The following is a 23,158-nucleotide window of genomic DNA, read 5'->3' on the forward strand; positions in this document are numbered from 1 at the left end:
TTGGACAGACAGGCCTGCCAGGCACAAATTTCTCAAGCAGATGATGTTCGGGAAGGCAAAAATTATCCATGGCAAGACCGCGAGGACCGATGACCCTTAGCAGAAATGGCAAGCCAAGTCCGCAGGATCTCTAATACAACTGGCTAGCCCTAGGGACCCAGCCTCTCTGAAGTGGAACAGACAGCACAGATGAGCCATCAAATGAACTCGCCAGGCTGGAAGACATGTGACGCTTTCATTCTCCCCACAAAGAAACGAAAGTTTAAAAGATGAAAATATTCCTAAAGGAATCATGATAATGGAAGAAGAAACCCTTGAGACATAATAGCAAAAATGGCCAGCATTTCAAATTCTCCTGACGTCCTGTCTCCCTTCTTTTGGCCTCTCTCGTAAGTGAAAGATGAGTTTTGCTAGATAAGGTAGCAGTTGGAATTAGTTTTATTCATCGGCGGCAGGGAGAATAAAGGAAGAGCCTGCAGGAATATGGGCTCCAGCAACAAGTAATCATTATTACAAAATCAAATTCCCCATCTCATCTCTGATATGCCTGTATGTAACCCTAGAGCTGGGCTTCAGTGTTATAAATCCAGCATACAAGACATGGAGCAGATAGAGCCCCTTGTGTATCGAAAAGCTCTGGCCAGCAAGAGCGATATATGATAGCAAATTTCTCCCCACTGCTTTTTCAATAAAATTCACCCAGAGCTCCAGGAAGAGTTGGGAATGTAATTCAGCTTCAATAAATCAAGACTAAAATTAAGATGGCCAGATATGTAGCAGCCTACTCAGGTGTATGGAGAATTTCAAATTTAGTGCCCTGGTAATGGGTAGAAGCAGGTTACCTCATTATGGAGAGAAAGAAGAAATATCGCTCTCTGGAGCTAAAAAGCTAAATGCTCGAATCCACAAAACCACCACATCTCTGCCAAAGCTAGATTAATATTAAAGTTTGTGTAACATCTGACTTTTTTTTTTAAAGGAATGAAGTGAACTGATAGAAAAAAACATACATAAATGAAAAAGCTGTACTTCACAATCATTCTAATTTGACTCCTCGTCAAGGGTTGTGTATTTTATCTCTCGGTGTGATGTACGTGTACCTGATTGCAATAGAGTTCTATTCTTTCCTAACAATATCTCTGCTTAAGTTTTTATCAACACGTCTTGAAGCTATGCTGGAAGGACTTTTAGCAGGGCTCTCACACGACGCACCAGCAGCGGGTGATCTGCCCATTCTCTCCACTCCTACCTTCCTACCTTGGTCCCTGCGGTAAACTTAATGTGCCCATTACAGACTGTGGTGACTACAGATTCAGGTTTAACTTGGGGGAGCCAATGGGGGACCTATATGCTTAACAGGGAGTAAGAATGAGCTTGCCCACACATCTGTTAAAAACCTCCATGCAGTAATGTTATGCTGAATCTGGATGGGGATGGAGGAGAGTTTAAGTTAGGTCACTTTTTCTACCATCTTGTGACGGAACTCCACAAATCACTTCGTGACATCTTGGATGCTTTGGGTATAAGTGGGCCGAAAGACAAACGGCCTTTTTTTTTTTTAAATATTTATTTATTTGGCTGTGCTGGGTCTTAGTTGCGGCATGCATGCGGGACCTAGTTCCCTGACCAGGGATCGAACCCACACCCCCTGCACTGGAAGTGTGCAGTCTTAACCACTGGGCCACCAGGGAAGTCCCACAAATGGCGTTTTGATACTGCTTCCAGTTCTATTATTTCTATTTGGTTTGTTTACTTATTGATTTTTATTTTGGGGGCAGCGCCGTGGCTTGTGGGATCTTAGTTCCTCAACCAGGGATTGAACCCAGGCCCTCCACTGCAGTGTCCTAACTACTGGACCCTGGGGAATTCCCCTCTATTTGGTTTAAAACCATTATTTATTGTAATTAGTGGAAAATTTGTGGATCCTCGACTGAAGAATGATCCTTCCCTACTTGGAATTTTTGACCTGTTCTTGGAAGTTGCACAGGGTGTAGGGAGACAGGGCCAGTACCTAGTCACGGCCGTCAAATCAAACCCCAGTGCATAAAATGGTGATGTCCTCCAGTTCTGCAGTTGTACAGTTCCCATTCACTCCAGCCGTGGTCTAACTGGGTGGTCAGCATGTGGGTTAGTCTCTGCCTCTGCCCTACCTCCTAGAGTAACATGAGATAATGTGAAGGTTGTAAAGTGTCTGGCACAGAGCCCAGACACAGTAGACACTCAGTAAATGGTATCTGATTATTTTTTTTTACTTTCAAAGAATGCTGAGCAGCTGGTTGCCTTCCCAAGGATGCTTTACCTGCTGTTTCAGGAATCTGTTTACAGACCATTGGATTGGAAACCCTATGAGGGCAAGTGTGTACCTGTGTTGTCCACAGGGCCTAGTCGACTGTCGACACACAGTAGGTGCTAAAGAAATATTTGAGGGCTATTTTTTAAAAAATTGAAGTGTAGTTGATTTACCATGTTGTGTTAGATTCTGGTGTACAACAAAGTGATTCAGTTATACATATATATATATTCTTTTTCATTATAGGTTATTACAAGATATTGAATGTAGAGGGATTATTAAATTTATTAATTTTTTTAAATTTTATTTTTGGCTGTATTGGGTCTTTGTTGCTGTGCGTGGGCTTTCTCTAGTTGTAGCGAGTGGGTTTCTCACTGCAGTGGCTTCTCTTGTTGAGGAGCATGGGCTCTAGGCACGCAGGCCCCAGTAGTTGTGGCACACGGGCCTAGTTGCTCCGCGGCATGTGGGATATTCCCAGACCAGGGCTCGAACCCGTGTCCCCTGCATTGGCAGGCGGATTCTTAACCACTGCGCCACCAGGGACGCCCTAGAGGGATTATTGAATGATGAGTGCTCTAGGCTTCTGGGAATTACAGAAAGGAAATGGTGAAAAGGGGCATCTGCTTTTCAGAAGGAATGGCATACACTTTATTTTAGAGGAGTTTCGTTGATCTTTTAGGGAAAAAAGAAAAATAGCATGCGCCCTTTTTTCAATGGCTTGAAAGATGTGAGGACCAGAGATTTTTAAGCTGGTGAGTAATACAATGGATTCATGTTTTACCAAAATCATAAGATGGGTACTTCCCTGGCGGTCCAGTGGGTAAGACTCCGTGCTCCCAATGCAGAGGGCCCGGGTTCAATCCCTGATCAGGGAACTAGATCCTGCATGCTGCAACTAAGACTGGCGCAGCCAAAGTAAATAAACAACTAAATATTAAAACCACAAGATGCTCTGCCTAGTTATTTTATCTGATCTTGTTGAGCAGGTGCCTCAGAGATGGCCGGTGGGAAGAGGCTTATGGATTAGTTAAGAATTTGACTTTACAAAATTGTGGGTTATGATTCTACAATCTTCCATAGCAGTTTGTCCTTCACTGATCACTTTCTGTGTGCCAGGCACTGTGCTAGGTAATTTTTATACCTTCTTATTGCAAATTAAATGAGATCAGTCATCTTCACCTCTGTTTCATAAGAGGAATTTCACATGCAGTGACTTATCCAAGGTCTCGTAATTAATATACGGTAAGGCTAATGTATTTGACTCAAAAAGAAAGAAAGAAAAAGAAAGAAAGAAAGAGAGAGAGAGAGAGAGAGAGAGAGAGGGAGGGAGGGAGGGAGGGAGGGAGAGAGCGAGAAAGGAAGGAAGCAAGCAAGCAAGCAAGCAAGCTGCTTTAGGACTTCCTTTGCGGTCCAGTGGTTAAGACTCTGCGCTTCCAATGCAGGAGCGTGGGTTGGATCCCTGGTTGGGGAACTAAGATCCCACATGCCACGTGGTGCAGCCAAAAACAACAGCAAAAGCCTGCTTTATTAAGCTATAATTCACATATCACAAAATTTACCCATTTAAAGTGTACGAGTCAGGCATTTTTAGTATATCCAGAATTGTGGAAACATCTAATTTATTCTCAAAGTTATGTACACTTTTGTTTTATCCAATGCCTACGGCAGCTTTTTCTAAGGTTGGCAAAAACGAATTTCACAAGTTGGTTAAGCAGAAGTTGCCAGGCACACTGGTGCTTACAGACTGAGTTTGAGCCAGACACTCGACTGAATCCCAACCCCTGGATACTGGCTGTGACCCGGGGAAGTTCCTTAACCAATCTGTGCCTCAGTTTCATTATCTGGCAAAAGGGGATAAGAATTAAAGGAGTGAATTCACTTAAAACACTTAGAGTGGTGCCGAACACATACTGAACGCTCAAGAAGTGTTTAGCTGTTAGCGCTGTTATTAAAAGTGCATTCACAGATCCTCATAACTCAGTATTGCAGGATCCTAAAATAGCTTGTGAACCTTGAAAACCGTGATCAGTGAAAAGTATTTATTCTATGGTATTCGAATTCTTTGCAAACTGATGATCCATGGAACGTCAACAATTTACTCACAAAAATTATTTTACAACTGGATTATTTAGCATTCAGAAAGTACTTTCCCACTTAAACACTACTTACCGTGATAGAGATAGCTAGCTGCCTACCTAGCTGTATCCTTTCTTCCTTCTTCCTCATTCATAGCACAAGTTTTGTTCTGGCTGGCAATGTGTGTGCTAAAGGACTCCACTTCTGGCCTTTCTCCCAGCTGGGATGGCCAAAGACATGTAAATAGATTTTGCTGAATAGGGCTTCCCGGAAAGGTCCTTCAAGTGGAAAGCAGCTAGATGCCTAATACCAACTGTGGACTGTCTTCTTTCACATAAGAAACAACCCAGTTTAATGTTATGTGGTTTTTCTGCTATACATCTGTACCTAATTGCAATTCACACTTACACTTTTCTTGGTTAGCTCAAAATGCACTTAATACTACATTCTTTCAACACACATCGAGCATTTACTGTTATGTGTCAGTTATTGTTTGGACAGCTGCGAAAAGACAGTCTCTGCTCCCAAGGAATTAAACATCTGGTGGAAGAGACTAGTGATCAAAAATAGCACAATGACGTCAGTACCAGATGGGAGGCAGGGGGAGATGGGTTGGTCAGCGTGGACTTGACTTCCAGGACACGACAAAGTTGAATACTGAAGAGGTCATCAAGTGAGAAAGAAAGGGCATTTCAGGTAGAGAAGTACCTGACGGAAATGACCCAGGACGCCCCTCAGCCCTTCTAAGGGGAAAAGAACTGTTTCGATTTAGACGCTGAGAACATCTAACCTTATCTAACCTTTGCCTACGGGAGCCAGGATTTTCTCTTTCTGCCACCCCTGCATCTTCCAAGATCATCCTGGCACGTAGTAGGTGATAACTATTGAAGCAATGATATGCTCTGCAATGAAGAACTGACTAGCAGATATAAGATTCACAAGGGGGACTTCCCTGGTGGTCCAGTGGTTAGGACATGGCGCTTTCACTGCCGTGGGCCCGGGTTCAATCCCTGGTCAGGGAACTAAGATACAGCAAGCCACGGGGCGTGGCCAAAAAAAAAAAAAGACTCACCATGTGGAAGTGGGAAGAGGATACATTTGGCAAAGAGGTATCCGGTATCCTCTGTCCCCCGCTTCCTCACAGCTGACCTACACTGAAGGAAAAGAGTGAAATGGCTGGAACAGAAGGACTGGCTAGCCCATCTCTTGCCTATCCTGTCTATCCTGCTTACCTCCCCGGTCCAGGGGAGACCAGAGAAGTGTTAGGGGAAGGAGTAATTTGCAGCAGTGGACTTTAAGGTGGAAGCCTTACAGCAGACCCAGCTGGGGCAGCGGCATGCATGAGAAGTCAGACTGGGCCTGCCTCGGTGGCACACGTACTAACTCCCAAGGGGAACTTGAGCCCTTTAGTCTCTGAACATGCAAATACAAGTCCAGAGTTTCTAATATAAAGGCTACTTTGTAAAAATTAAAAATGCTCCCAATAGCAATGAATTGTGAAATCCAATCCTGTAAAAATTGTCTTGATCTATTACAATATACTCAATACTCTTGGCCTATTAAATCTCTTGACTCTGTAACGTGAAGAACAAAAGCGGGAGTGGGGGGCCTCTTACAAAGAGAAACCTTTACTGACAGCCATGGGCTGCATGTTAGGCTTTTTCACGTATGTTTGTCCCCACAAATCCTCAACATTTAGAGTTATCTTCACTTTTACATTTTATTTTTATGTTTAGAGATTAGAAAATATGGTTAACTGATTTGTTTTAGGTCATGCATTCAGCTAGTATGTGATCAAAGCAGGACTGGGCCAAAGGGATGGACCCTTCCCAAGTCTCTGCTCTTTGCACTTGAGCTTTGAATTGTATTCTACTGAGACTCAGAGTCAGCACCAAAATGTTGCACAGCATTAACAGTGAAGTGTTCAAAGACAATTTTTCCTATTATTTGTAAATATAAGCTCTTTAGCTCTCAATCATTGATTATTTATTTACTCAGCCACTAAGAGTTATAAACTGTATAGGTTTGTTTTAATACAGTATGAGTCTTCGTTCTTTACACAGAATGTCAACAGCAGCCTTTCTATGTTGGTTTTTAGTTTAGAAAAATCTAGTAGTTATCAAGTCCGAAATTAGTGGGATAGTGGGAATTTCCCATTGCTTTTTAGCTACTGCATATTCCAATGAGCCCAAAGACAACAAAAGAATCATGAATTCGAGGGAATGTATTTTATTCCACTTCCCTCTAGGGCAGTGCAGTAGTTTCACCTCAATGAATACCGACAACAGGAAAGAAACAAACAAAAAAATGACTTTTTCAATTTTTCAACCACGTTTACTGGCTCACATAAATATTTGAAAACAAATCCATCTGTCTTCCCTTTTTTGTCTCCTTGGCACAATTTACCCTAGTTCTTAAAAAACAAACTACTATAAATATTCAGAAGGGGAAAATTAATTTATAAGATGAAAGAGGTCAATAAATAGCCAAATATTGTCAACCATCAGAATGACTATTTTTTTTAAGATTAAGCCACTGATTTGCAACTTTTATTAAAATAAATTTCATCTCTAAAAATAAGATAATTGATACCTTGATCTCAAGTTTTGACAGCACTTGAAGTTTTACATTAAAAAAACTGCAAAATTTCAACTAAAGAACAAATAAAATGTTGGGACACAAGTTTATACTTTAAAAATTCTACCAACTTCAATGAATAAAGAATGGCTGCCTATCAATTCATGTCAGTCCTCTGGTCCAGAATACACTTTCCATTTAAAATATCTTAATCACTCTTCTGTACAGCGCAGATGGCTTCTAGTGGGAATTAGTATACAGTCTGTTCTTGATGAAGACAACACTAGACAGATGTTGCCTGATGCCTGGATAATGCTGAATGTGACAAAACCAGCGAGACACGTTAAGATATTTCTCCTTTTCTTGAACTGTCAGGTCAACCTAAGTAGAGATTAAAAACACACACACAACACAGACATTACATAAGTGCAACTATTAATACCATTTGAGTAGGAGATAGAAATTTGGGGGAAAAAAACCCCACAGTTCTCAAAGCCCACATATTCAGATAGGAGTGAACCACTTCAGCCACTTGGACGAGCCCACCATTCGTTTAATGATTTCATGTTCAGTTCAAAACCAGATGTGCTTAGGGGCGAAATCTGAAGTTTTCAACAAACGAAAAATTTACATTAACACAGGACCTGGAGACTAAAGTTTGTTTTTTTACTTTATTGTAAAGGAAAATAGAAGAAAGGAAGAGAATAGCTTCTGAGACACTAAGACATGGTTCTTTCTCCGATACTTTTCGCAAACCTAAAATAAGAAAGGTTTATTGGCATCTAACATACTTAACAAGGGAATACGATGTAAACTCAAATACATACACATATATATATATATTTGTAGATGGCTGGCGTATATGTGTGTGTAGACAACTGCTTCTTTCTACTAAACTCTGGGGGAAATTTTTACTGAAGAAGACACTGACTCATTTAATGTTAGGGGGTTACTGCTTAATACAAGAAGGAAGGGCTGTTTCTGGGGTGTATGTCTCAGATGAACAACAGACCTTCTGAATTCTGTTTGCAATAAAGCTGCACTCAATCTTTAGAGGATGTAGTAGTTCACAGAATTTACTGTCAAGCTACAAGTATGCCCAGAGATTTGGTTAGGGAAAGACGCAATCAAAACAGTGGGTGCCTATCATTTCACTGGGCTCAGATCCCAAAGTAGGTGACTTGAAGCCTTTTCTTTGAGCCAAATCTTGGATTAGAATCATGAAGAGGTGTCAGGTAAGGAGAAGCCAGTAGGACGGCCACGGACCAGGTAAGATTAGTGTAGTTCCTTCTCCTGTTGTTAATTCATTTGTTTAACATATTGCAAGTCTCCCTAAAACTGACAAGGAATGTTCACGCACACCAAAAATCTCAGTCACCCTCACGTACTTCAAACCCATTGGCAGTCTGCTTGTTGGAAGGCACTTTTAGCGATGGATGCCCGATGGCTGTTCAGAATTTAGCATATACTTCTGCCTACAGGCAAACACTCTGCTAAGTCACCAGGTCAACAACACTGAAGGACAAATCACTCTGGTATCTAATAATTATTACAGAATGTAAAATATTATTAGCAATAAAATTAAAAGGTAGACATATAGCATTTTCTCAATAAATGTTTAATTGAACATGTATTTTCATTTCACATTTACTATAATGCTGTCTAAAAAGAGAAAGTGATAGAAGTCATCCTGCCTTCCTTTTTTCCTTTATGACATTAGGATACAACTGTATCAACATCTGATCTGTTAACATCTTTGGTGTCAAATGTCTATCTCTGTTGGACCAGTTTCCTAGCAGGGGGGTCTCACTGCTACTGTTATGTAAAATTTAAGTTTCTGGTCTAAATCCTACACAGCAAGCTGCTGCAGCAAATTACAAAAATACACTCATCTTGTTTAAGGGGGTGGAGGGCTGCATCCAGTTACCAGAAACATGTGACTAGAACTGTTCACCTATAACATAGTTAGGCCATGGCAAGCAGATTAAAAAATTAACACAGTGGCGCAGTGGTTGAGAGTCCGCCTGCCGATGCGGGGGACACGGGTTCGTGCCCCTGGTCTGGGAAGATCCCACATGCCGCGGAGCGGCTGGGCCCGTGAGCCATGGCCGCTGAGCCTGCACGTCCGGAGCCTGTGCTCCGCAGCGGGAGAGGCCACGGCGGTGAGAGGCCCGCGCATCAAGAAAAAAAAAAAAAAATTAACACAATAGTCAAGAAAATTGGTCAAGAAAGTCTTTTTTTTAGTGTAAAAGTTACTTTTTATTAAAAGAGAATTCATGGTTTCACATGTAAAGAATCATATTATTCCTAACTATCTTGTACTGTACATAGAAGGCACTTAAATAACAATTGCGGAATAAACCGAGTATCAGTCCATATTTCAAAAGGTAAAACACATTTTGTAAAAGAGCTAACTTTTTGTTCTTTTTCTAAATCTTTACCATAGGTGAACTTCACCACTGACTTCTAAAGAAAATACAAGATTTTTAAAAAGTTCAACTACTAGTAAACATAGCTGCAACTCTAACAGGAAATGGGGGTGAGTTTTCCTTCCTTCCTTCCTCCTTCCTTCCCTCCCTTCATACATAAATACATACATACATATTTACATACGTAAATAAAATTCAAAACCAACTTCAACAAACCTCTTTACTAACAGTTAAAGCAAAAAGTAGCAAGTATTACTGCAACTTGATTTCATGTCAGCTGTTGAAATACATGATGAATCCAATCTGACTGCTTACAAATTTGACTAATTTCAGAACTCTTTCATTTTAAAAAGTCTCTACTCAGCCATTTTGTGAGATGTTATTTTTCAGAATGAATTAAAATGCACCAAGAAAGCATTTCCAAACAATAAAGTACTGATGCTTGTTTGACCTACGTTCAAGTTGTTCACTCAGATTTTGACACAGGGAAAAAGGGCAGTGTCTATTTACTATTTACATTTCAGAACAGCATTTGGTGTCACCGGGCCTAGCATATGCTGCCACCAGGCCTATCACTGAAGATTTTAACAACAGTAACAAACTACAACACATGGCAAAATCGATATTCTCCAACTTAAAAATTTCACTTTTTTGGTCTCTAGTGTAAGGATTACAACAGACCCACAGCACAAAATAACTGTTATTCCAGGAACTTCTAAAGTTTCTTCTAACATTTCCTAATTTATTCTGATAATTTTTAACTAGATGATCTAGTTTAGACAATGTAAATTTGTTCATTTTCCCTCAGAACATTTTGCTAGAAATGCAGCACTTTTTCAGACGGATCAGGTTATGCTTAACCTTCTGGTTTAAACTTTGGAGCTTGCCCCTTGAGTCTGAGAAAATTATGACTGACCTCGCTTTGTTACCGCCACTACTTTTTTGGTAGACATTCTATTTCTGAACATACTGTAAACAGAAACAAACAAACAAAGATTTTACCCTCACCAAACTTACATTTTTTTAGAACTTTTGGGATGGGATCCCCATCAAATATTTTACTTAAAACTGGTTTTCCATCATTCCTTTCTAATTGACTATTTTTTTCTTCTTTTTTTTTTACAACAGGAAACACGATGCGATTGTTCTAGTTACCGTTTCCTGCTTCTTACTGGTCAGAATGCCAGCGAGTCTACAGTGGTGCTTGGCTCTTCTACCTAATCACTCCTTCTTATTTATACTGGCACTCTACAACTAGTCTGAACTTTAAAGCCAAACAGATAACATTCTTAGTCACTAATTTTCCATGAAGACATGTGAGAAACTCTTTGAGTGACCCATTCCAGACCAGGGTGAAATGCTGGTCTGCTACCTTTCCAACTGGCACCATGCTGCCCCTGGGACATTCTTTACGGCCTGCGTTCCTGGACTGTGCTGCAGCTCTTTTTACTTTTCCTTTCTTTCTAAAAGAATGACACCTCCACTGGTGCTCCGAACTTGGAAACAAATGTATCTCATTGATAACAATCTTATAGTTAAGCAGCACATATTTACAAAGGATTTTAATAATCTTGAGTAACAGCCTGTTCGTAGGGACTGCTATCTACTGAAGAAATCACTTTAAGAAAGCAATGAGTCACAGGGGTGATAATAAACGGCCACAGTAACTGGCAGTTTAACAAAGGAAGAACAATGTAATATTGCTCAGAGGGAATTAAGATGGACCAGATCTCAGAGTAATCAGCCACCGCTGAAACAAAACACAGCAGGACTACTTGATGCCATCAAGGTTCCCTGACTGCTGCTTTGTATACTGCGCTGATCGTGCTGACTACATATTAAGTATTTAATAACGTGAACAAGTAAATGAAGGAACGTATGAGGGCAAAAATAAATGCACTGCCATGGCAAACAAAGCGCTAGAACTGTCTGATGAACACAAGCAGGAAGCCTACTCTGCCCGAACTCAACACCTAGTAATCATTTTTTTTCTCACCTGGGTATATTTACACCTCACTCAACAGGAATGTCATTTAACACCGCAGGGCAACGCTGTCACAGCACAGGCCTCGTCTGTGAGGCCCGTTCCTTGAGAAGGTGTTTACTTCTCTGCCATAATCTGCCTGCATGTGGACCAGGGTGGGAGAGCTGCTTTGGTTATGGACTCATTTTACGAACCCAAAGGGACGGTGAACAGTGATTTACGTATCATTTCACTCAATTCTGTTTGGAAAACAATAAGCATGAGATACTCAATCATAATACTGTAATCACTAAATATAAAAAGGATATCCATGTCAAAATAGGGAATATAAATAGGCAGAGATCATTGAATATTGTTAACAGAAGCCTAGTTTTTTTTTAAGTTTTATTTTATTTACTTTTTTTGGCTGAGCTGCGTGGCTTATGGGATCTTAGTTCCCTGACCAGGGATTGAACCCGGACCACGGCAGTGAAAGCCTGGAATCCTAACCACTAGACCACCAGGGAACTCCCTGGAAGTCTAGTTTTCACACGCAGCATTGAATGAAACTCTTCTAACCTGCTTGAAAACCATACACCCTTGTGGGCACCTAGACTCACAGTGAAACAGCTTGGCAGCCAGTGCTACAAGTGCTGTGCATTAGGACCCTGTCCACTCTGCTGGCAAAGAAATTCCACACAAGCTCCCTCCTTCTCTGAGTATTTCCTTTCCCTATCGCATGACCTGTATAAGTCAGAGAGGGAAGAAAGTAAATATACACGTTGGTGTGCAAGAGTTACACTTCCTTGTCATCTTTTTTTTAATTAGAGGGGAGAAATGCTCATCTTCTTAATGACAGCTTGTGTGTGATTTCTCCGATATAGCTCAGCCAGGAGATAGGACTGAAGGCACATATTTGGACTGACCAAGAGTTGGGGATTTGAGTTACACAAAGGGGATCTAGGCTGGATGGGGAAGAAAGTGTACAGGTTTGGAAAGAGGGAAGGAATTGAGTTACTTCGGATAATGATGGAACTAGGGAGTAAGATTAAGAGCTAGGGTAAGAGATGGCACAGAAGGTGCAGTACTGAAATCGAGGTGTAGAGCTGGAGCAGAAAGGGGATGGTGGGGTCCAGGTGAGGATGACAAGCGAGTACAAAGGGTGGCAAGAGAAGGAGCCCCAAAGAAAAACAGGAACAAGAACAGGAATCAAGCAGGTCAAGGAACAGGAAGCTCCTATGTGTGATGGATCCATGGAAGGAACATTTGCATAAGGTACCTTGTATAAAAATAATTCCTTTCACTTTCACGTGATAAGTTGAAAATTCAAACTTGATTTAAATTCAAGACAAAACAAATCATTCTGAACATCACAGACAAAAACACCAATAACTATTCAAATACTCACAATAAAGCGATGAAGTCCATAGTATAAGAGGATATCTGCTAATGTGAAGTTATATCCTGTAAGGTAGACTTTATCTTCAAGATATGAATTAAGATCCTAGGGAAAAAAAATTAAAAATATTAATTTAAAAAACAGTAATAATAAAGTTAACTATACATTTGACTTGAAACATTTAGAAGGCTATTAGAAAACACAATACTGACATTTAATTTAATAAATTTAATCTTTGACAATAGATTTGAATTCACTCAAAATCACAAATCACATAACAATCAACTCATTTTTTAAAATAAGGTAAATATTATTAGCCTTATTTTAAAGAAATAAGAAAACATTAGAAAATGATATTCACAGCCATCTCTGATCCTTTCAAAGACTCCAATTTTTTTGCGGGGGAGCATTCTGTAAATCATGCTCATGTTGGATTTATTTTTTCCATTAAAATATAAAAAGCTCCTCAACAATTCCTATTTTTTAAAAAAATTTATTTTATTTATTTATTTTTGGCTGCGTTGGGTCTTCACTGCTTCGTGTGGGCTTTCTCTAGTTGCGGTGTGTGGGCTTCTCATTGAGGTTGCGGAGCACGGGCTCTAGGCACGCCGGCTTCAGTAGTTGTGGCACACGGGCTCAGTAGTTGTGGCTCACGGGCTCTAGAGCGCAGGCTCAGTAGTTGTGGCACGTGGGCTTAGTTGCTCTGTGGCATGTGGGATCTTCCCAGACCAGGGCTCAAACCTGTGTCCCCTGCATCGGCAGGTGGATTCTTAACCACCGTGCCACCAGGGAAGCCCAACAATTCCTATGTTTTAAGAGAATTATAATTTATTATAATTATAATAACTATAATATAATTATTAATTACAATAAGTATAATCAATATCAATTATATTAATATATCAATGCTATTAATTATAATATTGATCATATTAATTTATTAATATTAATTAATGTTGTTAATAATTATTGTAATTATTGTTGCATTTTAATATATATTTTTAACTTTTAATTGAGGTAAATACATGTAACATGTAAAATTAATCAAATTTTAATTTACCACCGTAACCATTTTTAGGTGCATAATGCAGTAAGTGTTAAGGGTATTCACACTGTGGTGCAATCAATTTTCAGAATATTTTCATCTCAGAAAACTAAAGCTCTGTACTTATTAAACAACTCCCCCTTTCCCTCATCCCCCAGGCCCTGGCAATCACCATTCTGCTTTCTGTTTCTATGGATTTGACTATTTTATACGTTGTATATAAGTAGAATCATATACTATTTGTCCTTTTGTGTCTGGCTTATTTCACTGAGCATGATATCCTCAAGGTTCATCCATGTTGTAAAATGTGTCAGAATTTCCTTAAGGCTGAATAACATTCCACTGTATGTATAGACCACATTTTATTCATCCATTCATCTGTCAGCAGACACTTGGGTTGATTCCACCTAACTGCTACTGTGAATAACACTGGCATGAACATGGGTGTACAAATATCTCTTTGAGACCTAGTGTGAATTCTTTTGGGTATATTTCCGCAAGTGGAATTATTGGATCATACGGTAAATATGATTTTATTTTAACTCTTTTGATGAATCGCCATACTGTTTTTCATAGCAGCTGCACCATTTTACATTCCCACCAACAGTGTACAAGTTTTCCAATTTCTGCACATCCTCACCAATACTTGCTATTTTGGTGTTTATTTTTGGTAGTAGTCAACCTAATGGATATGAGGTGGTGTCTCATTGTGGTTTTGATTTACATTTCCCTAATGATTAGTGATGTTGAGCATCTTTTCATATGCTTATTAGCTTCGTATATCTTCTCTGGAGAAATGTCTACCTGAGTCCTTTGTTCATTTTTAACTGGGTTCTTATTTGTTGTTGAGTTGTAGTTCTTTATATATTCTGGATATTACCAGATATATGATTTGCAAATATTTCTCTCCCATTCCATGGGTTGCCTTTTCACTCTGTTGATTTTTTCTACTGATGCAAAGAAGCCTCACATTTTGATGAAGGCCAATTTATCTATTTTTACTTTTGATGCCTGTGCTTTTGGTGTTATACCCAAGAAATCGGTGCCAAATCAAATGACCTGAAGCCTTCCCCCCAGGTTTTCTTCTAAGAGTTCTACAGTTTTTGGTCTTATGTTTAGGACTTGGATCCACTTTGAGTTAATTTTTAAATATTGTGTAAGGTAAGAGTCCAGTTTCGTTCTTTTGCAGTTGGATATCTAGTTTTTCTAACACCCTAAAGACTCCAATTTTAAACACCATTTAAAGCTACAGAAAGTTCTTTGTCATTTGTTCCTCAGACAATGACCATCAATTTTTAAAAGGTTAAGCACTGAGCTCCCTAAACAGCTCAGAGGCACTTTTGAAGGAAAAAAAAATTTAAGTACATGTTAAAAAATTAAATAAAAAATTTAAAGGATCCTAATCTAAATCAGAAGTATTATCTGATAGATGAGCATAAATAAAATCAATTAGTTTCCTGAGAAAAGAAAAAATCTAGACAAAAGAAAATATATTATATACATATTTTTGGTCCCTCTCGAAATTAACATGTAGTTTAACAGCACAGGAATTTACATTAAATTACATTCACATGAAAGGAGACAAAAGATTCATCTCACCTTCAGAGAAAGATTTATAAATATCAGATATTCTCACAGGCTCCTCTAAAGACTAGTTATAAAACACTGCCCCAGAGGTCAACAGCATTCATTCTAGAAAAATTTCTTAATCTGTAGAGAGAGAAGTCTGTTTTGATATTCAAATCATATGCCAAATGCTTGGCACATAGTGGTTCAGTAATCAGTAAATGTTTGCTGAATTGAATCTGATCTCTTTGAGTTTGCCCATGCCTTCACTTAAAGACAGTAATTTTCAAGACGGTATTTGAATATGGGACTGTTAGGGGTGGTACAGATGATGACATAAAGGAACACGGACATAAACAGGGAAGCAAATGCATAAGAATCAAAATAAAATTGGGTAAAGAGGGTAAAATACACTGGTATATTACAGGCTACCACTTAAATTCTATAATAATCTGCTTAATGGAGATGGTTTTTCTTCAAATGTCTTCAAATGAAACAAGTTTAATAAAGCATAAGAATAAAATAAATATATCTACAATTAATGTTAAGCATTTTTAAAAAGGTCTGAAACAATAATTCAACACTGCTTTGTATAGTATATATATTCTTAAAATAGAATCCATATCTATATTTTAGTTATAAAGACTCTTTTAAGGTTATACTCTTTAGTTATAAAGACTTTGAAATGGAGTTTCAAAAACTATGAATAGGTAATATCTTTCTGATTAGTGATCTAAATCAAAATTTTCAGAAATTAAATTCTGATTTTTCAGAAATTCAGAAATTTTTCAGAAATTGAATTCTGAAATTCAAAACAGAATTTCACACATTCAAAATATTCAGGGAACAGAACTAATGTCTGATGTTCATTACATTTTTTTTAAACAAGTCTTTCTGATGCCATTGCCAAACTTTAAAAAATATTTCCCTCTATAGAGTTCCACCTGATTTTTCTTTTTCCTCTTAATTACCTATTATTAAACCTTCTAATAATATTGAAAAAGCAGTATAATAAACAACTATATATCCTCCATCTAGATCCAAATGTTAGTGTATCATAATGCCTGCTTTCTGAAATTACACCTTAATTATGAGCCATTGTGGTTTTAACTCTGAAATGGAACTTTTGCAAGTAAATGAAATCCTTTCACAATATCCTTAGTAGGAAAATTTTAAAAAATAAGTAATAAAAACGGAAATAGCCCAGTATGAAAACAGGCCAAGAATACATGTAAGCAAATTTTTAAAAATAATGAAGATGCTCATAAGCATTATGAAAACAATGCCACGGCATTAACAACGTCAAGGAAAAAAGTGCAAAGTAAACAGAGATCACTTTTTGGTTTGTTCTGGTTATGAAACTGGGGTGGTAAAGAAGGAAAAGGGGTAACATCCAGGGCAGCAAGCGTTTTGTGGAAGAAGCCACTGTCAATACACTTTTCTGGAAGGCAGAGGAGCAACATAGCCTTAGACATATACAGCTTTGGCCCAACCACTTCCCTTGTAGGGATTTGCCTAAGGAAACCAATGGGAATGTGTGAAAATATTCAGCAACAATCCAACACTACATGAGGACAGACTAAATCTTGGCACAGCTATGTGACAGAGTACTAACAGGTTATCAGAGACCGTATAAGCGAGTATTTACGGACTTGAAAAGATGCTCCCAACATACTGTCAGTGAACAAAAAAAAACAAGTTACAGTGTCCAAGAGTGGCCCGTTTTTAAAATACAACACACATATATATATGAGAAAAGAAAAAGCATGTGAAGAACACGAAAGGGAGTCAACAATCCACTACCTGAGGACCAAACGTAAGTGTTGCTAACAGCTCTCGCTCGATGGTGGGACTACAAATGTTTGAAATTTCTCTTATTTGCTTACTTATATTTCTTAAAGTTCTACAACGGATACTGCCTTTAAAATAAAAACACTATCACGAAATAGCAAAAAGCAAAGTAAAACAGTAAACAACCCTTTCTCATCTAGCCCCAAATCACACACACATCTGTCTCCCCCACTGGTCTGAGTTCTGTAAGGGCAGGGGCTGTGCCTAGTGGGTCACTGTATCATCAGCCCCTAGGACCGTATCCTACTCATCACTGTAGGGACAGATGAGCAAACAGTGGCAGAGCAAGGGCGACCACCCAAATCATCCAGTGCCTTGTACATTTCAAAGATGGTCATATCGCCAGCTGGATTCTCCCAGTTGAGATTTCAGATAATAATACTGACATATCCCAGACACAATGTTTTATACTTCTAAGCTCCTAATACCAAATCTCTGAATACGACTTTTGAACTTACACACCCAATTTCAATGAAATACTTAAGAATTAAATACTTTACTACTAATGCTTTCTTTTGGAAAACTGTAAGAGAGAGTTGTATTTACTTCTTATTTGCCTGAAAGCTCCCATTCACTTAGAGGGAAGACATGCTTGCTTCCCTTTGGGAGCGCTGCCACTCGTGGATATTAAAAAAGAGTAGTTGATCAGGACAGACCTATAAACGAAAGAGACCTGAAATTTATTTTCTACCAGTTCTATTGATGGTATCTGTCAGGAATACAGTTTAAACCATTTCTCCCAGAATGACAGATGAAAAACTTTCAGTACCATAAGATCTTCTTGTACAACTTATATCACCAATTTATATTATAATTGGAATAAAATTAGGAAACAGAAGGGATTCCTACAATGACATGTGGTTGTCTGGGTGATCTCTAAGGTTCCTTCAAATTTTAAGCTTAAAAACAAACAAAAAAAACAAAACAATGCTTTATTTTTATATAATTAACAAAAATAATTTTATTTATAAAGATTTTTTATTCTTAGTGATTCTGGAGCCATATTTGGTTTATATTTTATATCAATAGATTCTTTAATTCTAACTTGACCTCTTTAGAAAGAAAATACAAATCCCAAAGCAATCAGTCTCAAAGGCGGGAAATGTGGGCTTTCTCAGATCAAATGGACAGATTTTTACAAACTACAACCCCCAAAACTTTGATTCCCCCTTGGCTTTAAGAAAGTACTTTACTGGTTAGGGAATCAGGACTGCAGAGTGGGGGAAATGAATATCAAGCCATCACATTAAAAAATCATACAAAGCTATTATTATTAACTATGATTAGTGCTGCAAAGGAAAAGCACAGGGTGCTGTGTTAGGAAAGAAAATCACTGAGAACAAGGAAGTGCATCTGTCTGAGAGAGAGTAGCCAAGGACGAGCTGAGGAAGGGGTATGTGAGCTGAGGGGCTGGCAGAGGCTGTTCCAGGCAAGGAGGTACCTATGTAACAAGGTGCTCCTTGTTAGTTTGTACAGACTAACATGAGGCAGAAGGAAACAAGTAAAGAAAGCCAACAACTTCAGTTACTGAATCTCAGGGAAGAGACATCCTGTTATTAAGAGTTCACACATTTCAGCCTATAAAGAGACGTGGCGATACCTTCAGAACAGTGCGGATGTCGTCTTTACTGGAGTGTCCATCTACTTGAGTTACCCTGTATTCTAACCACTGTTGAACCACTGCTTTTTCCTCTGCGGTGCTCCCCAGCAAATATTCCTTGTTGGCCTGCTGGACTAGGTGAGCTGCTATGGTAGTCAATCCCGTTAGACTTGGACCATTGTTCGTCTGAAGAACTGGAATCTTAAAAAGAAAAAAAATTCTTCAGATAAATTTTAAAAACAAATACCATCACGACTGTAAGTTCTAAGTAATCGCTAATTCCCAAACTGTCTTTTCAAATACCCTTAAGATATTAAATTACCTACAAATGAGTCAGGAAAATAAGAGTTACATAATTTACATTTGATAATAGATGCTTGATGCTATGAAACTGGTAATAACATTGCAAAAATTAGTAATGATGCTTCTGCATAATTTATAACTACATATGTACAAAAAGAGAAAATGGAAATCCTAATAATATCACATTAATTTTGATCAAGATTACCCATACCTTATTTAGCAAGGTGAATGAACATGCTTAAATAAACCCAACTTCTGTAATAACAAAAGTAAGAAACAGTTATAGTGAACACTGAATTCATGTTGATACAGCTAGAACCACCAAATGAGTTCTATCCTGGTTTAAGTGATATGTGATCTAATATAGTTATCTCATTAACTAGGTGTGGACTGCGATGGTGATTTCCTTGCCATGGATTGCATATTCATCAATTTTGGCGTCATTTAGAGTGAGGTCACTGATTATAAAGTCTAATAATAAAGTACGGGCTTCAGGTAATCACCTGAAAAACAATCCTACTTTCTAAGTTTCCCCTACTGTAACAGCAATCCGAAGGCTCAGATTATAAGAAATTGCTAATTAATTTAATTGTTCTTGATGCGCAACTAAGCGAAGCATTTTGAGAAATTTAAAAGAAAATGGAAAGTATCACCAATGGGGAGACTGATCAATTATAAACAAGTATACAATCTAAAGGACCTCAGGAAACCAAAAGAGAATATTTCCCCTGGAAGACGGCTGCTCTCTTCAGCCATCTGTTCAGTTCAAATAGCATACTGAACTCGGATAGCGATTTTCACTGTTGAGGGCCCTTTCACACTTACATCTAGGTCAATAAGACCATGTGAAGTATACGGGGAGATTAACATTTTATGGATACAGATTCAAAGGTTACCTCCTAAACGGTAAAGGAAGCAACCAGAGGTAGTCTCAGCTTTCCACTTCCTCACCAGCTACTTTCCATTCATTACTTAGCTCCTTGAACTTTGACTTTTGCCTTCACCCTCAAATGAAACCATTACTTCTAAGATCACCAATAACCTCCTTTAAAAAAACGCATTAAAAGAAAACAATAGCAACTCACTGGGGATGCTGCCAGTGTTCCATTCCTTGACTGTGTTTGTGTGCATTTTATGGCAGGTAACTCACTGAGATGCGTGTGCTTTTAGGTAGGGGAAGGAAGGGAGGGAGGGAGGGAGGGAGGGAGGGAGGAAGGGAGGGAGGGAGGGAGGAAGGGAGGGAGGGAGGAAGGGTGGAAGGAAGGAAGGAAGGGGGAGAGAGAGAGGGGGTGGGGGGAGGAGGGGAAGGAGGGAAGGAGGGAGGAAAGAAAGGAAGGAAGGGAGGGAGAAAAAAAAGAGAGGGAGAGGGAGAAAGGGAGAAAAGAGAGAAAGAAAGAGGAAAGAAAAGGACTCACAACTGCTGACTGTGGGGGTAAAATGACAATTCTAGAAAACTATTTTCAAAAACAAATTATCCACAATCCCATCACAGGAACTCAAAAAATTTCCGGTTACTTTCTCATCTAATCATTATATCTCTTAAGACAGGTAAGTAATTTCCTCCTTAGTTTACAGATAAAGAACCAAGGTCACCAGGTTTGTAACGGCAGAGTCAGGGTTTCAGTAAAGTACATTTGGCTGGAAAGTTCATTCTCCTTCCTTTACGCAGCCTAAGTAGACAAACCTCATGCAGCTGCAGTCACGGGACACACACCACTTCACATTCACCTTAAGGTTCCATGGTCTTCAAAGTGATCACTTTCAATGGCTACATAAATAATGTTCCCATGTGCTGATGTACATAATTTAATAACCACTCTCCTAGAGCTGGATTCCTGGATTGTTTTCAAATTTTTATTATCGATAATATTGCAGCGATGCCTTATCACTGGCTATTGCTGTCAGTTGTCTTCCCCCCAAAATGAATAAATCTTACCATATATCCTCATCCCTTTCCCCAAACACATCAACGAAAACCTTCAATAGCTGTCCTCTGCTTTAAAAAAAAGAAAGAAAAAGGAGAACAAAGGTTTAATTAAAATAAAATAAGAAACCACACTCTGAACTCCACAGCCCTCACAATTGGGCCTCGAACTACAACTCTGGATTTACTTTGCATTGCACCATCCACCGTATTGCTCTACTTGTTACCCCCAATTACCCAATCTTTCGTAATTTACTGGTCTTACACACTTTAAACACCAGCTTTTCACATAGTTTACAAACTCATTTTTAGAGTCAGGATTAACTTTCTCTTCCACCTCCTCAACAACGCTCTCCTCCATTTAGCAGCTCTGCTGTTCTGATTAACATGAACTGTCGATGACTACTTCTCATACTGGATCATAAGCTCTCTGAAGGCAAGACTCATGTTTGGCAACATCCCCGAAAAACAGAAACCAAACCAGGGAGTAGGGGCAGAAGGGGAGGAATCAGCAGGAGTACAGAGGCAAAAGCACAAGCTGGCCACTCGGCCACTCTGGCTCCAGTGCCTACTCTGCACCCATCAGTGGGCTGGTCTCAGGCAAGTCATGTTATCCTTTCCAGACTTCAATCTAACTGACGTGTAAAAACTACAATACGACTGCTCTGGAGACAAGATTTTAAGATGGACCAAATGAGGAACAGAAAAAGTCACAACAAAAACCAAGTATCATCTAGAAAAAAATCTCAAAGGGGCAAAAAACGTACATAATCCAAAGTTGTCTTCCTACATTTTCCTCTGATACATTGATTCCTCCACCGCAACCACCCACCTAATAAAACACAACGTCCTTCAAAGCCCTCAGAAATCTGAGTCCCTACACCCCACCAGGCAATCTCCAACCGCGGAACTTCCCCCCTCGATCTCTGCACGCTGCACACTGAACTTGACCTCACAAGGCCTCAGAAAAACCGAATCTCCCAGATTGCGCCAGGACTCACTACGTGATCTCTCATACGTCTACGCTGCAATGCAGCACTTTTCAGTACTGTAACTAACACAGCTGCAGTGCTTGTCCACCTAGCTAAAAATCAAGCTTCCTAAGGGGAGGGACATGTCCGCCTCGACCACCTCCGTATCCCCCGGCCTAACACGGTGTACTCGGCACGCCGTTTGCTCTCCGCAGTCGCTGCGTAATTCTGAATGAAAAGTACTGTTACAGCAAATGCTGTCACTGAACGCACACGCGGGGCCTCCAACTCGGTCTACCCGACGGCTCTCTGAGGACCCCCTTGCTTTCCCAGAATGGGATGATGATGACAACTTCGCGGGAGGAAAAGTTCAGGCCAAGCCCGAGAGGAGCAGGTGCCCCCTCCTCCCTCCGGGAGCCAGGGCCGAAGGAGGAGAGCCGGCGGCGCAGACACGTTGTGGTGAGAAGACGCGCGGCATCCTCGCTCCGCCGCCTCCGCCCGCCGGCCCGGTCCCACCCCGGCTCAGCAGGCCGCGCTCCCGTCCACCTCTCCCCCTCCGCGCTGCCTCAGCTTCTCACCTGACGCTCGCCCTGAGCGCTGTACTTGTTCCCTTTACTGAGCCCCAGACACTTCTCCAGCAGCGTCAACTCAGCGGCCGCCGCCATCTTCCGGCCGAGCTCTCGGCAGGGGCGGGACTAGGTCAGCAAGGGTCTCCTGCATTGGCTGAGAGGGACGTTCTACTCTCACAAACGTCAGCGGCTACTGGCTGAACGGAGGGGGCGTGGAAGGTGCGCCTGTGCGCAGAGGCGGGGCTAAGTGAGGGGCGGAGCCGAAGGCGGGTCGTGGGTGGTGTGACAGCTGGAGAAGGAACTAGCAAACCTCAGGACTCCAGCTCAGGGCTAGCAGTAGAATTCTGAATTTAAAGATTATCAAAGAACACTGGGTGTGTTAGATAGTGTCAAGTAATTTGTATAGCCCATTCATCCATTACTAGTTTTAATGATCTTTATTTGCAATACCAAAAGATATAATAGCGATATAATTTATGTAGATATATTTATGTGTTTTATGTATATTTATGTTTAATTTGTGTGTGATAGTGATACAATTTATGTAGCTTTTGGTATATAAATAAACAATGCACAAAACACTTTCTCCCTAAGA

The 23,158-nt window shown here is 39.8% G+C and overlaps 1 protein-coding gene across 4 annotated transcripts in view; it reads right to left on the reverse strand.

Moving 5' to 3' along the window:
- EEF1E1 (eukaryotic translation elongation factor 1 epsilon 1) overlaps nucleotides 1-22,697 on the reverse strand; it is a 29,197-nt gene extending 6,500 nt beyond the window's left edge. For 3 of the 4 annotated variants that reach the window (XR_014297322.1, XR_014297323.1, XM_082663942.1), the window contains exons 1-3: nucleotides 22,573-22,680; nucleotides 18,797-18,997; nucleotides 12,744-12,839 (exon numbers count right to left, since the gene is read on the reverse strand). Coding sequence is in view for 2 of the 4 variants with exons in the window: in XM_082663942.1 (XP_082520068.1) it covers nucleotides 12,744-12,839; nucleotides 18,797-18,997; nucleotides 22,573-22,659 (384 nt within the window). In the remaining 2 variants the exon portion in view is untranslated. Of the gene's footprint in view, nucleotides 1-6,579; nucleotides 7,325-12,743; nucleotides 12,840-18,796; nucleotides 18,998-22,572 lie in introns of those variants that run through there. The other variant, XM_082663943.1, reaches the window with a different exon arrangement.
- Between the last annotated feature and the right edge of the window lie 461 nt (nucleotides 22,698-23,158).

Source organism: Grampus griseus (assembly GCF_964374135.1).
Source record: "Grampus griseus genome assembly, chromosome: 10".
Taxonomy (NCBI): Eukaryota; Metazoa; Chordata; class Mammalia; order Artiodactyla; family Delphinidae; genus Grampus; species Grampus griseus.